The 17,780-nt window shown below is 47.0% G+C and overlaps 1 protein-coding gene across 4 annotated transcripts; it reads left to right on the top strand.

Annotated features, from left to right (window-relative positions):
• The first annotated feature begins 809 nt into the window (after positions 1 to 809).
• LOC115151453 (angiomotin-like 2a) lies at positions 810 to 17,119 on the top strand. Of its 4 annotated transcripts, none has more exons than XM_029695399.1 (11): positions 810 to 1,117; positions 2,610 to 2,785; positions 2,873 to 3,516; positions 3,684 to 3,870; positions 7,499 to 7,643; positions 8,203 to 8,286; positions 11,978 to 12,231; positions 12,581 to 12,879; positions 13,077 to 13,441; positions 15,906 to 16,145; positions 16,877 to 17,119. In XM_029695399.1, exons 2-11 carry the CDS (start codon positions 2,690 to 2,692, stop codon positions 16,957 to 16,959), a joined length of 2,397 nt encoding a protein of 798 aa, XP_029551259.1. In that variant the 5' UTR covers positions 810 to 1,117; positions 2,610 to 2,689; the 3' UTR covers positions 16,960 to 17,119. The 4 variants fall into 4 exon arrangements, with proteins under 4 accessions (XP_029551259.1, XP_029551257.1, XP_029551258.1 ...); XM_029695397.1 differs by having other exon boundaries at positions 810 to 1,133; XM_029695398.1 differs by having other exon boundaries at positions 810 to 1,133; positions 2,610 to 2,800; positions 2,888 to 3,516.
• The last annotated feature ends 661 nt before the right edge of the window (positions 17,120 to 17,780 follow it).

Raw genomic sequence — 17,780 nt, 5'->3', positions numbered from 1 at the left:
GGACCCCAGACAGCTGGCAGGTAGCATGGCTCATACACCCAACCAGCACACACCCCTCACACAAACAGGAACACACACACACACACACACACGCACACACACACTCGACCTCGGCTTAAATATTTACCAGACACAGGCAAACAAAATACCTTTGAAGAAATAACGATGAATGATGAATACTGCTAGATAACCTGCCTAGTATATGCTATTTTCATTCATGCTAAAGTACATGTTAGGACATATTGCAGTAACTTCTGTCTGAATTGCAGGTGAGTAGTAAGGCCTGTATTTGATCAAGCATCCAATTACCATTTCATGGTATTGTATTTTATAAAGCCCTTCTTACATCAACAGTTGTCACCAAGTGTGATAAGGGATTTTTCAGACTTAACTAATATTACAGCTGTTGATGGTGAAACTCTAAAGCAAAACAATGTGTCATATCATGATAGAATATTTTTGATAGACTATTTCTAGATGTAATTAATAGGATATTGGTGTATGGTATACTATAAAAGGATTTTAGAATGTTATGTAGGCTAAACAAAAGCTTTTTTTTAAATGGAAAACATTAACTCTCTGCTTCACAATAGCGCCCCGATCTGTTTCTAGTCACAGCATGCTATATAGCTAATTACACCCATCTCCCCAACTGCTAACAACAAAACGCTTTACATTACACAGGCAGATCTCTCTCTCTCTGCTATGTGCACGGTGCTGCTCCGCTCCGTTCTGCTCTGCAGTTTCCGATTCTACTTGCCCTGCCCCCCCCCCCCCCCCTTTTCCCTCTGTGCACTTTGCGCTTTGCTCTGCGGTTCTGCTTTTCATCCCTGGGGGGGACTTGGAGTTCTCTCATTCCAATCATTCCAGTCTCAGGGAACAATCGGCCCTCAGTTATTTAATAGCAGCGCGATCTCTCGCACACGGCTCAGTCTGTTGTGAGGTCTTCTCAGACGCACACCGTAGCAGCGCTCCCTCTCTCTCTCTCTCTCTCTCTCTCTCTCTCAGAGCAACAAATACTCTACATCATTTGCAGTTCCACTAAATTGTATTAGGATTATTATTTTTCGTCAGCAAGAAATAGAAACAATATACGCGTGAACAACTTGCTTCCGCGGTGAGAATGTAAAGGGGTAAGAATTTAATTTAGCTGGTTTCTGGAATGAGTTTTACGCATGGTGGATAGGTCTTCCAGAGTAGTATTATAGGCGAAAATTCGGGTTTGTTCCTTTCATCTTGATTTGTTACAATAATGTTATAATAATTGTCTTTTAATTCCTTGTTACATATATTTTATACTTTCATTTAAATGTTGGGAAGTCGGCTTTGGTCTGTGATCAAGTCTGAGACTTTATCTGCACTTTATTGACAGTCGAGTTGAAATAGTTTTATTGGGTTATATGTTTTCTTTTCCTAGTTGAGACTGGAATGTTATCAGATATGTGAAAGTCTAGCCTGTCTATGTGTGTTGACTGTAGAGTTTCTAGTATTTAGGCTCATGTATACAGTAGGCCTGCGTTATCCACACTGTTTAGATTGTAGAGTAAACATACATTTTGTCTTTTAACAAAACCTCAATGAATATGTGGCCTACATTTGGTCTCTGTCATACTACTGTATGTGCACGTCTTGGAAAGACCAAATAATTAGTAAAAAAAAAAAGACAGGACAAATCAGGCAATTTAATGGCATCTGAACAGAATATGAAAGGAAACTGTGTAGCTGGAAGCAGGAAATGACTCAGTATAATGATATCCAATAACTAAAATAAACATTTTATTTTTTTCTTCAATACTTTAGGGTTTTCACCTTTTTTTCCAAAATAGATATATATATATATTTTTTATTTTACCTTTATTTTACTAGGCAAGTCAGTTAAAGAACAAATTCTTATTTTACAATGACGGCCTACTGGGGAAAAGTGGGTTAACTGCCTTGTTCAGGGGGCAGAACGACAGATTTGTACCTTGTCAGGTCGGGGATTTAAACTTGCAACCTTTCGGTTACTAGTCCAATGCTCTAACCACTAGGCTACCCTGCCGCCCCATAATGCCTAGTAATATGGCTTGACAAGCTAATATAGGCCTATGCTATAGTATACAGTGTGTGGTATGTTTGCATTTACATGCTGAAGTAAATTCTACTTAATTATAATAGACTACCCTGAACTGAATGCAGATAGAATCTATACTGAGTATCATGTACTAGAGTCCTAGCTCGTACTTTAAAAAAAAATGAACAGCAAAAGCCCAGAGGGGAATGTTGCAGGGGTTGTATTTGTTTGTAACTTGGTGTTACTATGGGAATTGGGGTGGCAGGTAGTCTAGTGGTTAGAGTGTTGGACCAGTAACCGGAAGGATGCAAGATTGAATCCCCGAGCTGACAAGGTAAAAAAAAAAACATGTCTTTCTGCCCCTGAACAAGGCAGTTAACCCACTGTTCCCCGGTAGGCCGTCATTGTAAAATAAGAATTTGTTCTTTAACTGACTTAGCCTAGTTTAATAACAAGTCTTAATTATAACGGCATTATAAGGCTTTATGTTAAATGCTTCCAAATGTATTAGCTAGTTACTTGATTGAGCTAATTCTCTTATTTCTCCTCTATATAGATCTGTGGTTAATTAAGAATCCAAAAAACATCCAACTCTTCAACACAGCCCTTCACTTATATATTCTCTGATTGACTGAGATGAGAACTGCTGAGGAGTCTTCTGGCACGGTCCTGCACCGTCTAATCCAGGAGCAGCTCCGTTACGGGAACCCCACAGACACCACTACCCTCCTGGCCCTCCAGCAGCAGGCCCTCCAGCAGGCCCTCCAGCAGCAGGCCCTCCAGCAGCAGGCCATCCAGCAGCAGGCCATCCAGCAGCAGGCCATCCAGCAGCAGGCCCTGCGTGGAGGCAGCAACAGCAGCAGCGGAGGAGGAGGAGGAGGCGGTACCGGATCACCCCGTTCCTCCCTGGAGAGCCTGACCCAGGAGGAGTCCCAGTTCATCCACATGTCCACCAGACAGGATCCCCAGGGTCAGGAATACAACCACTTTGAGAGTGACTCTGTGTGTCATCTCTACCAGCTTCACAGACACGGAGAGGAGTTGCCCACCTATGAGGAGGCCAAGGCCCACTCTCAGTACCTGGCCTCTGTAGGGGCCCACCAGGGTCAGCGTCAGCTTGGTCTGAGACCTGAGATGATGGATCACCAGGGAGACGGCCAGTGGGACCTGAAACGGAAGCACGCCCGGAGTCTCAGTGAACGTCTCATACAGCTCTCCCTGGAGAGATCAAGTGGAAACATTCAACCTCTCAGTTCCTCTTACAGTTACCCTCAACTGTCTAATGGCCACTCTGGGCCTGTTGAACACCAGGGACCAGAGTCTCTCCAGTACCCTGATCAGAGGGGACCTCCCCCGGACTACCCCTTCCTGGTCAGGCCTCCTGGATACATGCTCAGCCACTCACAGGAGACACACGGACACTACCACCAGGAACCTCCTCCCTCATTCCAATCACAGCACAGGTAAATATGACACACATATACCATATTATGGGTGCCAGACCAGTAATGACACTCTGTTTTCTATATGGGATGAATATAGCTTATATCCCAGTGACCCTATGTGTTTACAACCAAGATTTTGTGAATGATACCATTTGATATTAATGAGTCCCTCTCCTCTCCCCCAGGTACGTACCTTCCCAGCCCCAGGCTGAGATGGTTCGACACAGTGTCCACTATGGTCCAGAGGACTACATGAGCCACAGCAACCCCAGTACTCACAACAACACTGCCCAAATGGACCTGTTGAGGGAGAATGAGAGACTAAGGAAAGAATTGGAGGTGTACAGCAAGAAGGCTGCTAGACTTCAGAAGGTGAGAGAGAGGAGACTCCTTGGTTACAATGCCTTTTGAAATGCATCGTTGAGATCCTTATATATATATTTTTTTGGGGGGGGGGGGATTAACTAGGCAAGTCAGTTAAGAACAAATTATTATTTACAATGACGGCCTACCAGGAAACACTACTGTCTTGTTCAGGGGTGGAACGACATATTTTTTACCTTGTCAGCTCGAGGATTCAATCTAGCAACCTTCCAGTTACTAACCCAACGCTCTAACCACTAGGCTACCCTGCCACCCCATTTAACTTATACAGTCATTCTAATTCACATTTGACATGTACATTTTAGTCATTTATGGGTTTTCCCTGGTGGAAACACAGCATCTCCCTTGTGATCAAAGCAAATCATTCCAATCTTCTAATTTCCCTTTAGGTTTGACGCTTGAGTCACTCTGTTCCTGCTGTCTTTACAACCCTTCATTATACTGTTCGTTAAGTGGTCCGTGTTTAAGAAGATCAGAGGGGCAGCTAGACTCGTCACCTGTAGAGAGAGAGAGATCACTCATTTTGACATGTACATTTGAGTCATTTAGCAGACGCTGTTATCCAGAGCGACTTACAGTTAGTGATTTTATCTTAAGCTAGCTGTGTGGGACAACCACATATCTCAGTCATAGTAAGGACACTTTTCTTCAATAAAGCAGCTATCAGCAAAATCAGAGCTTGAAAGAGGAGGGGGTGAGGGGGGAGGCGCTGTGGGATTATTTAAGATACTTATTGAAGAGGTAGGGTTTCAGATGTTTTAGGAAGATGGGCAGGGACTCTGCTGTCCTAGCTTCAGAGGTAAGCTGGTTCGGCCACTGGGGTGCCAGGAGAGAGAAGAGCTTGGACTGGGCTGAGCGGGAACTGCCTTCCCGTAGGGGAGGGAGGGCCAAGAGACCAGATGTGGCAGAACGGAGTGCTCGGGTTGGGGTGTAGGGTTTGATCATAGCCTGAAGGTAGAGGGGCAGTTCCTCTTGCTGCTCCGTAGGCAAGTACCATGGTCTTGTTGTGGATGCAAGCAGAGGAGCGGGTGACATGGAAGAACTTGGGAAGGTTGAAAACCAGGAGGGCTTGCAGCATTCTGGATAAATTGCAGGGGTTTGATGGCACAAGCAGGCAGCCCAGCCCATCAGTGAGTTGCAGTAGTCCAGACGTGAGCTGACAAGTGCCTGGATTAGGACCTGCGCCACTTCCTGTATGAGGTAGGGTCATACTCTACGGACGTTGTAGAGCATGAACCTGCAGGAGTGAGTCACTGCTTTGATGTTTGCAGAGGGACGACAGGGTGTCGTCCAGGGTCAAGCCAAGGTTCTTTGCACTCTAGGAGGGGGGACACTGTGGAGTTGTCAACCGTGACGGAGAGGTCTGAGCGGGCAGGAGAAAGAGCAGTTCTGTCTTGTCAAGATTGAGGTAGTGGGCCAACATCCAAGCTTATAGATACCTGCCAGACAGGCAAAGATGCGAAGATGCATGTCGCCACCTGGGTGTTAGAAGACGGGAAGGAGAAAAGGAGTGGAGTGTCATCCTCATAGCAGTGACAGTAGAGACCATGTGATGATATTTCAGAGCCGAGTGCCTTGGTGTATAGAGAGAAGTGGAGAGGGCCTAGAACCGAGCCCTGGGGGACACCAGTAGTGAGAGTACGGGGTGCAGAGACAGATCCTCTCCATGTCACCTGGTACGAGCGACCTGCCAAGTAGGGTAGTCTAGTGGTTAGAGCGTTAGCCTAGTGGTTAAAGTGTTGGATTAATAACCGCAAGTTTGCAAGATCAAATCCCTGAGCTGACAAGGTACAAATCTGTCGTTCCACCCTGAACAAGGCAGTTAACCCACTGTTCCTAGGCCGTCATTGAAAATAAGAATTTGTTCTTAACTGACTTGCCTAGTTAAATAAAGGTAAAATATCTATATATTTTTTGGGAAATCCAAGAGTGTGCAGAGCCTGAAACACCTGGCCCTGAGAGGGTGGAGAGGAGGATCACATTGTTGAAGGGAAGCAGATAGATCAAGGAGGATGAGAACAGTGGAGAGAAAGAGTCAGCTTTGGCAGTGCGAGGAGCCTCCCTGACTCAGAGAAGAGCAGTCTTGGTTGAGTGACCCGTCTTGAAGACTAACTTGTTTGGGTCATGAAGATTGTTCTGAGAGAGATAGCAAGAGAGATATCAAAAACAGCATGGTCAAGCTCACAGTACCCTTGAAAGACTGCGTCACTGCATCCTGTTCGTAGCAGCCTATCTGCTTGTAATATAGTTTGTGACAGTAATAATTATCAGTAAACTATAATTTCATTATGTAAGCATTAATAGGTTTATTTCTAAGCCCTGTTGGCACACAAAGGTTGTAGAGGTAGGTAGAGGTGTGTGTGTGTGTGTGTGTGTGTGTGTGTGTGTGTGTGTGTGTGTGTGTGTGTGTGTGTCATTGCTGCATATCAGTGAGATTAGCCCTCTAGCTGTGCTGTAGCAGGAATGTGCACAGTGGATGGATCAGAGGGACATTCATTTCTAATGACAGAGACGTGTTTACAGGCTCTTTTAGTGACAGAGACATGTTGTGACCACCTCCTGCTCCTCCACCTCCTGCTCCTTCACCTCCTGCTCCTCTACCTCCTGCTCCTCCACCTCCTGCTCCTCCACGCCCTGCTCTTCCACCTCCTGCTCCTTCACCTCCTGCTCCTCTACCTCCTGCTCCTCCACCTCCTGCTCCTCCACGCCCTGCTCCTCCACCTCCTGCTCCTTCACCTCCTGCTCCTCCACGTCCTGCTCCTCTACCTCCTGCTCCTCTACCTCCTGAGCCTCCACCTCCTGCTCCTTCACCTCCTGCTCCTCCACCTCCTGCTCCTCTACCTCCTGCTCCTCCACCTCCTGCTCCTCCACCTCCTGCTCCTCCACCTCCTGCTCCTCCACCTCCTGCTCCTCTACCTCCTGCTCCTCTACCTCCTGAGCCTCCACCTCCTGCTCCTCCACCTTCTGCTCCTCTACCTCCTGCTCCTCCACCTCCTGCTCCTCCACCTCCTGCTCCTCCCCCTCCTGCTCCTCTACCTCCTGCTCCTCCACCTCCTGCTCCTCCACCTCCTGCTCCTCCACCTCCTGCTCCTCCACCTTCTGCTCCTCCACCTCCTGCTCCTCCACCTCCTGCTCCTCCACCTTCTGCTCCTCCACGTCCTGCTCCTCCACGTCCTGCTCCTCCACGTCCTGCTCCTCCACGTCCTGCTCCTCCACCTCCTGCTCCTCCACGTCCTGCTCCTCCACTTCATGCTCCTCCACGTCCTGCTCCTCCACCTCCTGCTCCTCCCCCTCCTGCTCCTCCACCTCCTGCTCCTCCCCCTCTTCCTCCTCCCCCTGCTCCTCCCCCTCTTCCTCCTCCCCCTGCTCCTCCTCCACATGTCTCATTCATTCATTCAGTATCCCAGTCTTGTGAGACCATTGATATCTTGATTCTAAATCACCCCTCTAATTGTCACTTTTCCACTGTCTGACTTTTCATCAGTGTTTTATTGTCACTATTCCAATGTCGACTTTTGTGTTTCCACCTCAAAAAGTGACCACTGTTGGGGATGAGCTGGGTTTTAAGCTAGAGACCCTCAGACTGACAGTGTCCTCCTCTTGTGTTTCCTTCCAGCTTGAAGTAGAGATCCAGAGGATATCTGAGGCCTACGAGACCCTGATGAAGGGCTCAGCAAAGCGAGAGATCCTGGAGAAAACCATGAGGAACAAACTGGAGTCAGAGATCAAGCGACTACACGACTTCAACAGAGACCTCAGACGTAAGGCTACAAGCAGCTAGATGCTAATGCTAACACAGCTAGTCATTTCAAATAATCAATCTTTTTTTTTATGGACTTACTTGCATAAATAAAGGTTAAATAAAGCAAAACTAAAGACTGCAGTGGGCTAAATCAGGGTTTCTTTCTTAAACAAAATCTACTTTGAAACAAGCATATCCACCTCACATACATGGTTATGAAGACACCTGTACCATGTCAGATATAGAGATGAAATGTATTACATTTTGAATTTACATCCCAATATTACACTTTATATACATCACAGAAGACTGAAATATGACAAAACTGTTTGACATAGAAACACCGTATTTTCGGGCAGGTTTAAAAAAAATTAACCTAATGTTTATTAATGATAAAATTATTTGAAAATATTAATAACATTCCATCCGTGATGTCACAAGAGATCAATTTGGTCATTTGACTGCAGGAAAGCTAGTAACCTGCAGCAGGAGTCTTTAGGGGTTTAAGTGTGTCTCTCCCTTCCAACAAGTACTAATAGATCCTAACTGAGTTCCCTCCCTCTCTCTTCAACCTGTAGATCGTCTGGACACCGTTACCAAACAGCAGGAGGTTGAATCGGCAGACGAGAAACAGCAGGTCTTCACCGAACTCCTGGAACAAAGTAAGTAGAGATCAGACGCCAACATGTTGAGAGAGACGAAAGACGAAAGAGGAAGCACTTCTTGTTGTTACATACTCTTTATAATCGGGGTGGCAGGGTAGCCTAGTGGTTAGAGGGTTGGACTAGTAACCAGCAGGTAGCCTAGTGGTTAGAGTGTTGGGCTAGGAACCAGCAGGTAGCCTAGTGGTTAGAGCGTTGGACTAGTAACCAGCAGGTAGCCTAGTGGTTAGAGTGTTGGACTAGTAACCAGCAGGTAGCCTAGTGGTTAGAGGGTTGGACTAGTAACCAGCAGGTAGCCTAGTGGTTAGAGTGTTGGGCTAGGAACCAGCAGGTAGCCTAGTGGTTAGAGTGTTGGGCTAGGAACCAGCAGGTAGCCTAGTGGTTAGAGGGTTGGACTAGTAACCAGCAGGTAGCCTAGTGGTTAGAGTGTTGGGCTAGGAACCAGCAGGTAGCCTAGTGGTTAGAGCGTTGGACTAGTAACCAGCAGGTAGCCTAGTGGTTAGAGTGTTGGACTAGTAACCAGCAGGTAGCCTAGTGGTTAGAGGGTTGGACTAGTAACCAGCAGGTAGCCTAGTGGTTAGAGTGTTGGGCTAGGAACCAGCAGGTAGCCTAGTGGTTAGAGTGTTGGGCTAGGAACCAGCAGGTAGCCTAGTGGTTAGAGCGTTGGGCTAGGAACCAGCAGGTAGCCTAGTGGTTAGAGCGTTGGGCTAGGAACCAGCAGGTAGCCTAGTGGTTAGAGAGTTGGGCTAGGAACCAGCAGGTAGCCTAGTGGTTAGAGCGTTGGGCTAGGAACCAGCAGGTAGCCTAGTGGTTAGAGCGTTGGGCTAGGAACCAGCAGGTAGCCTAGTGGTTAGAGCGTTGGGCTAGGAACCAGCAGGTAGCCTAGTGGTTAGAGCGTTGGGCTAGTAACCAGCAGGTAGCCTAGTGGTTAGAGCGTTGGACTAGTAACCAGCAGGTAGCCTAGTGGTTAGAGTGTTGGACTAGTAACCAGCAGGTAGCCTAGTGGTTAGAGCGTTGGACTAGTAACCAGCAGGTAGCCTAGTGGTTAGAGCGTTGGACTAGTAACCAGCAGGTAGCCTAGTGGTTAGAGCGTTGGACTAGTAACCAGCAGGTAGCCTAGTGGTTAGAGCGTTGGACTAGTAACCAGCAGGTAGCCTAGTGGTTAGAGTGTTGGACTAGTAACCAGCAGGTAGCCTAGTGGTTAGAGCGTTGGACTAGTAACCAGCAGGTAGCCTAGTGGTTAGAGCGTTGGACTAGTAACCAGCAGGTAGCCTAGTGGTTAGAGCGTTGGACTAGTAACCAGCAGGTAGCCTAGTGGTTAGAGCGTTGGACTAGTAACCAGCAGGTAGCCTAGTGGTTAGAGCGTTGGACTAGTAACCAGCAGGTAGCCTAGTGGTTAGAGGGGGGAGGCAGGTAGCCTAGTGGTTAGAGCGTTGGACTAGTAACCAGCAGGTAGCCTAGTGGTTAGAGGGGGGAGGCAGGTAGCCTAGTGGTTAGAGCGTTGGACTAGTAACCAGCAGGTAGCCTAGTGGTTAGAGCGTTGGACTAGTAACCAGCAGGTAGCCTAGTGGTTAGAGCGTTGGACTAGTAACCAGCAGGTAGCCTAGTGGTTAGAGGGGGGAGGCAGGTAGCCTAGTGGTTAGAGCGTTGGACTAGTAACCAGCAGGTTGCAAGATCAAATCCCCGAGCTGACAAGGTAAAAATATGTCTTTCTGCCCCTGAACAAGGCAGTTAACCCACTGTTCCCCGGTAGGCCGTCATTGTAAAATAAGAATTTGTTCTTAACTGACTTAGCCTAGTTAAATAAAGGTTAAATAAAATAATTGCTTGTGGGAGATTTTCTGCAGGGCACTGGGCAAGAGAGAGTGTTTGCAACGTCTGTTTTTACAAAGCACATAGTTCTCCTAGACTGTGTCTGATATTGTTGCCATATTAATGTAGTCTGTGGTCTGAGGTCAGATGGGCAGGTCGGCTAGGGGGGTATTCCCTGCTCTCTGCTCCTGCCTCCCTCCCCGGCCTGCTAACAGAGTCGGCCTTGGCACTTGAACGCCAGCCATTATTCACATCCCTCCACAGTATATGCGGCCTGGATACCTGGAATGTATTCTGGTATGTCAGGCTGTTCTGTTCACTGGGAATGCCTCCCTCCCCACTCTGCTGCACAAGGCTGCCGAGCTGTTGAGCTGCCGAGCTCCCTCCCTTCCTCATGGGCAAATAATGCAGGGCTTCCATTCCCCTACTCACAACACACTGACCCCTTGATAGATATGTCTCCATCTTTGGGCATTTTCTTTATCTCAGTAGGTGACGTCAGGTTTATTATCACATTATCATCATCTGCCCTGGCAATAATTGTTGTGGTAAATCTTCACAACTATTATTTAGTGAACTTGGTATTGTATTGAGGAATGAAGTTTAAATCAGCTTCAAGTGGTCCCTTGTCAGCAGTTATGGAACAGAATAACGTTCAGGTTACACTGCCCTGTCTGTTGGCCTCCAAGATTACCTTTTGTGTGACTGTGATTACCAATGATTACCTTTTGTGTGACTGTGATTACCAATGATTACCTTTTGTGTGACTGTGATTACCAATGATTACCTTTTGTGTGACTGTGATTACCAATGATTACCTTTTGTGTGACTGTGATTACCAATGATTACCTTTTGTGTGACTGTGATTACCAATGATTACCTTTTGTGTGACTGTGATTACCAATGATTATCTTTTGTGTGACTGTGATTACCAATGATTACCTTTTGTGTGACTGTGATTACCAATGATTACCTTTTGTGTGACTGTGATTACCAATGATTACCTTTTGTGTGACTGTGATTACCAATGATTACCTTTTGTGTGACTGTGATTACCAATGATTACCTTTTGTGTGACTGTGATTACCAATGATTACCTTTTGTGTGACTGTGATTACCAATGATTACCTTTTGTGTGACTGTGATTACCAATGATTACCTTTTGTGTGACTGTGATTACCAATTTTGAGGAATGCTCCTATTTTGACTGTGAAAATGTCAGTTGGTGGGCCGAAAAACGGGGTTTACCTAAAAATTGATGGCCGTGCTTAGTTATTTTTGCAAGAAATACATTGCTTTTTCATTGTAAGCTCATTTACTTGTGTGGCTGGCAGCCAAATACCGTTACAACTTTGGTTGTCATTCTTGATCTACTGAAACAAAACAAAAAAACACGTGACTTTCAATACAACAGCTGGACTCACCTGCTCCTTCTTTCTCCCGTTGTGTTATTTTACAAACAAAAACACGACGTGACTGACTCAACTGTTCTGGGGAATTGCGGTAAGCTTCATAATGTCTTCTCATCTGAACATCTCCAACCAGACTCTCTCTCTCTCTCTCCCTTTCTCTCTCTCTCCCTTTCTCTCTCTCTCTCTCCCTTTCTCTCTCTCTCTCTCCCTTTCTCTCTCTCTCTCTCTCTCTCTCTCTCTCTCTCTCTCTCTCTCTCTCTCTCTCTCTCTCTCTCCTCTTCTCTCTCTCTCTCTCCCTTTCTCTCTCTCTCTCCCTTTCTCTCTCTCTCTCCCTTTCTCTCTCTCTCCCTCTTTCTCTCCCCTTTCTCTCTCTCTCCCTCTTTCTCTCCCCTTTCTCTCTCTCTCCCTCTCTCTCCCCCTTTCTCTCTCTCTCTCTCTCTCTCTCTCCCTCCCTCCCTCCCTCTCAGATGAGGAACAGCAGAGGGAGGTGCAGCGTCTGCGTGGTTCCGGGGAGGTTCTGGAGTTGGCCCTGGGGTCGGCGCAGGCCCGTAACCTGGCCCTGGAGGAGGAGCTGAGGAGGAAGAGGGCGTACGTAGAGAAGGTAGAACGGCTACAGAGTGCCCTGGGTCAGCTACAGGCAGCCTGTGAGAAGAGAGAAGCCCTGGAACTGAGGCTGAGGACCAGGCTGGAGCAAGAGCTGAAGAGCCTCCGATCAGCACAGGTGAGCAGGAGAGGAGACACATGGTGCAGGCTGAGCCTGGTGCAGGCTGTTCAATGTCGGTCCTGGAGGGCCTCTCTGCCTCTCCTTCTAATCAGGGACTTATTCAGGACCTGGGACACCAGCTTGGTGCAATTAACTAGCAGGTAGAAACAAAAACCTGAATTGTTTTGACCCTCTAGGACCAGAATTGAACAGCACTGGTATATAAAATGAAACCTTCTGATCCACCTTGACACGTGAATATTTGACAACCCCTAAGTTTGCACAGTAAACGTAGTCTTACAAAACAAAACAGCTCCATGTTTGTTAGAATGTTTTTTTTTTATTCCATTTCTTTCCACGGTGTCAGTCTCACAGCACGGCTAGCGGTCCTGGCTCCCTGCCCTCTGATCTGAGCTCCATGGTGTCTGTACAGCAGCAGCTGGCTGAGAGAGAAGAGAGGATCCTGGCTCTGGAGGCTGACATCACACACTGGGAACAGAAGTACCTGGAGGAGAGCACCATGAGACAGTTCGCTATGGACGCAGCCGCTACGGCTGCAGCTCAGAGAGATAGCAGCATCATCAAACACTCGCCTCGTCACTCACCCAACAACAGCTTCAACGACCACGTGCCATCCAGCCACAGACATCAGGAGATGGAGAACAGGTACAATTTCTGCTTTTAATAACTTCCTGCTGACTGAACGGCGATACAGTAAAGCCAGTTGGTCTTGGTTCAGGTGGAACTCACAGGTAGATCAACATAGTGATCTGACTGACTTCATATGTAATCGTTGTGTGTGTGTGTGTGTGTGTGTGTGTGTGTGTGTGTGTGTGTGTGTGTGTGTGTGTGTGTGTGTGTAGGGTCCGAGCGCTACACTCCAGGCTCCTGGAGAAGAATGCAGTGATCAGGGTGTTACAGCAGCGGTCTGGACGGGAGCAGAACAGGCTAGTTCAGCAGGCCCTCCGTCCTGCCAGGTCCGTCCCCTCTATAAGCACCGAGCAGCAGGACCTCTGTCCAGCCAGGTCCGTCCACTCCATCAGCACCGAGCAACATTACCTCCGTCCAGCCAGGTCCGTCCCCTCCATCAGCACCGAGCAGCAGGACCTCTGTCCAGCCAGGTCCATCCACTCCATCAGCACCGAGCAGCAGCAGGACCTCCGCCCTGCCAGGTCCGTCCCCTCCATCAACACTGATGGCCCAGTGGAGCAACCCATCCGGGGGAAAGGTGAGCTCTAGGGCCCGGGGTCACAAGTCAAACACTAAGTCTGGGTCCCAAATGGTACCCTATAGTGCTCTACTCAGGGCTCTTCTTGGTGCTCTACTTAGGGCTCTAATTAGGACTCTACATAGGGCTCTGGTAAAAAGTTGTCTACTATGTAGGGACTATGGCAGTGGAGGCTCCTCAGAGGTGGAAGGGAAAGACCATCCTCCTCAGTGAATTTCTGAAATGTTTAATTAATATTGAAACATTATAAAAGTTATCCTTTTTAGATTAAACTATACTAAATATATTCACGTCATCAAATAATTTATTAAAACACTCTACAGGAGCCTCTACTTCCTGCTTGGATTTTTCTCAGGTTTTTGCCTGCCATATGAGTTCTGTTATACTCACAGACACCATTCAAACAGTTTTAGAAACTTCAGAGTGTTTTCTATCCAAATCTACTAATAATATGCATATTCTAGTTTCTGGGCCAGAGTAGTAACCTGTTTAAATTGGGTACGTTTTTCATCCGGCGTGAAAATACTGCCCCCTAGCCCAGACAGGTTAAAACACACTACAGGAGCCTCAACAGCACTCTGTAAGGTAGCACCATGGTGTAGCCGGAGGACAGCTAGCTTCCGTCCTCCGCTGGGTACATTGACTTCAATACAAAACCTAGGAGGCTCATGGTTCTCACCCCTTTCTATAGACTTCCAAGGTAATTATGACAACTTCCAGAAGACATCCTCCAACCTATCAAAGCTCTTGTTGAATGAACTGACATGTTGTTAACCCATTCATAGGATCAGAGAATGTATCTAGTACTGAAAGTGTAAGCGACAGCTAGCTAGCACTGCAGTGCATAAAATATGGTGAGTAGATGACTGAAATAGAGAGAAAGACAATAGTTAAACAATTTAGAAAATGTAATTTCTTCCAAAATTAAGGAGAAGTAAGTGAGAGGGAGAGAGAGAGAGAACTAGCTATCATAGTGTATATTTTTTTACTTTCACTTACTTAGCTGGTGTGAAATGCAGCTAGCTAGTTGAGCGTAGTTAAACACCCAGGTCAAACAGAGAGGGATGCTATGTTAGCTAGCTGGCTATGGCTATCCAACACTGGTAACTCTTCCAAGTCAAGGTACGCTTTTAGTTTTATTAATGTATTGCCACCGGGGCCTGTCGGTGTCACTGCTAAACTGCTTGCTGCTGACTACACTGTACTGCAGGATTGTAGAGGGTTTACTAACACGTTAGTTCTAGTAGCTATGTTGACTATCACTGACAAACGATCTAGGTTATGTCTAGCGGTTAGCAGTTATGATATGAAGGTTTGGCTTGGAAAGTTTATTTTTTGGGGCCTGGTCACAAGACAGCTGATGTGTTGTGCACTGTAATCCACAAACAAAGCAAAACAGGTGATATGAGGAGAGAATGTAGATAGATGAGAGTAGGAATTATGTATACAACGAGCTGTTTGTACGTGGCTGCTATGAAAGTGAACTGTGTTTACATGTGATCAGGGGGTGTATTCATTGCGTAAGCAAACGTAACAAAACAGGGATAAACATACCTGAATTTGTCCAATAGAAACTCTCATTTGTGATTGTTGGACTAATGATTACTCCCTAGATCAGCTAGATGCAGGCAAGATTGTGCAAAGTGGTATTGAATGTGTCACTGCCTCTCCATGTGTCACTGTCTGTCACCTTGATTACTCAAAATTCACTTGACCGACGTTGTAAACTTTCATTCGTAGGCTAGGTTGTAGCAACCTCATGATGAGTATAGGGAACATTCTAGCATCATCTAGTAGCCTAAACCTATCGATGTTACGTTGAACTGGGTGAACGGAATACTCAGTGTAGCTCCTCCCTGAAGAATCTGTAGAATTATGACATCGTCTGTCTTCTTCTTTTGAGTGTTCTGGGGGGAGGGGGAGAGGGGGGGGGTCACAGGTCATAACGCCTGGAGGAATGTCCGATCTTAAACAGCCCATGTTATTATCTCAAGAGACAACTGCTGGCTGTTAAGTGCTTAGTGCGTAGTGTCGCCGGGCAGAATGTTACGCTTCCTAAAATAACTACTGCTGGGGAGAGATCCCGGTGAGGGACCTTCCTCAAGTAGATGATGATATTTGTTAGTTATAAATATGCATGTACTGTATGTCGTCTCCCCGCTCCGGGATAGCCGCTCTAGGATAGATGTGGCAGGGAAGCTGACAGAGTAGATGTTTGAGCGTGCGTGCGTACTTGGTTAATCCGGTAATTAACCATCTGCCTCTTGTTGTCTGTGATCCAGTAATTAACCAGCTTCCTCTTGTTGTCTGTGATCCAGTAATTAACCATCTGCCTCTTGTTGTCTGTGATCCGGTAATTAACCATCTGCCTCTTGTTGTCTGTGATCCAGACAATTAACCATCTTCCTCTTGTTGTCTGTGATCCAGTAATTAACCATCTTCCTCTTGTTGTCTGTGCTTGTAGGGAAGAGCCTCTCTGATGACCAGACGGCTACTGCAATGTCTCCTCTCTCCCTGCCCCCCCACCAACACCCCTGCGCCCCATTGGCCCTGCCTGCCCTGTTGCTCCCGTCCAAGCCCCAGAGCAGGGACTGCAGCACCCAGTGTGATCAGGATGTCCTAGCCCAGGAGACGGATCTTACAGTGGATCCCACCAGCATGCTGGCACCCTCTGAGGCTTCCTCGACTTCAACACCTGCCTCCGGTGTGTAACCTACTGTCTCCTATTCTGAAATGTGTGTGTGTGTGTGTGTGTGTGTGTGCGTGCGTGCGTGCGTGCGTGCGTGCGTGTGTGTAGAAACACTACTGGGACCCAAAATGAGCACTGGCAGCTAAACAGAAACAGTTCACGGGGACCCAAAAATGAGCATGGACACCTATTTCAGTCACATACAATACAGAGAAAATGACATGTTGTAGTGGAATTACAATGGACCACAGGCTTTATATGATGATGTAATAATAATAAAAGTCCCTTTTTATCTGTGCTGGTTGAAGTGTAACCAGAACACCAGGGTCACAGCAGACAGTCTGTATCCCAAATGGCACCCTTCCAGGCTCAGAGAGGGGAAGTAGTGGACTTATTCATTCATACCAGCCAGAGTTACAGCATGTGTCTGTGTGTGTTGGCTAGAGTCACGGTTTAGTCAAGGCTGGAGGCTTCCCAAGTAGAAGACATTACAGCTTGATTGTCTTGTCAAACATCACAGCTTGATTGTCTTGTCAAACATTATGGCTTGATTGTCTTGTCAAACATCACAGCTTGATTGTCTTGTCAAACATCACAGCTTGATTGTCTTGTCAAACATTATGGCTTGATTGTGGCCCACTGACCCTCTGTCTATGTTGTACTACGTAACTCATTGTGGAGCTGAAATCCTGCAGTTTTTAATCCAGTGTCTAAAACGTGGCTTATTTTTTTCCGTTACACCTCAGATCACTTCCTGGCACCACTCAACACACACAAGAGCCTCAGTAGTTCAGACACAGCAGCAGAAGTGGTGGAAATTCTAATTTAAGAAACATTGAACGCCGAACTGTGGGATCCGCTGTGGATGGATGGTGACAGCACGGTAGACGACCCGAGAGATCCTCGTGTCCTGTATGTCCCTCCCAACGAGGAGAAGATAAACCTGTCTGTCTGTCTCTGGTCAGACTGACCTCCAGATGGACACTTCCTTTGGAGAAAGACAGACAGTTTGGAGACATGGACATGTGCTCCCTACCTACCTACCTACCTACCTACCTACCTACCTACCTCCCTACCTCCCTACCTACCTCCCTACCTCCCTCCCTCCCTCCCTCCCTCCCTCCCTACCCACCCACCCACCCACCCACCCACCTACCTACCTACCTACCTACCCACCTACCCACCTACCCACCTACCTACCCACCTACCTCCCTACCTCCCTACCCACCTACCCACCTACCCACCTACCCACCTACCTACCTACCTACCTACCTACCTACCTACCGGGGAAAGAATCCAGAAGTGTAGTGAAGTGATTAGCAGACAGAGCAGAGTGGAGAGCTGTACGTCCCTCGACTGTTTCTCTCTTTCCACCTAGAAAAGTGAAGAGGAACTTTTTAGTTGTCCGTGTTCTCTAGTGGACCTGCCAGGTGCAACTATGACAGTCTCCATCTAAAGCCTCCAAGGTACACGGACAGGATTCTGCATCGCTGCACAGCCTGTATGTCATTGGTGTTTTATTTAATGTATTTAAATTCTTATTAAAGTGTTGCTCATTGTGTGATGTGTTTGTGTGATGTGTTGTGTTGTTTGGCCTTTAAGAATGTCTGTCTGTCTGTCTGTCTGTCTGTCTGTCTGTCTGTCTGTCTG

This window comes from Salmo trutta, chromosome 17, assembly GCF_901001165.1.
Source record: "Salmo trutta chromosome 17, fSalTru1.1, whole genome shotgun sequence".
Classification (NCBI taxonomy): Eukaryota; Metazoa; Chordata; class Actinopteri; order Salmoniformes; family Salmonidae; genus Salmo; species Salmo trutta.
Note: the sequence above shows the minus strand (reverse complement) of the source record. Positions and strands in the feature narration are given on the sequence as shown.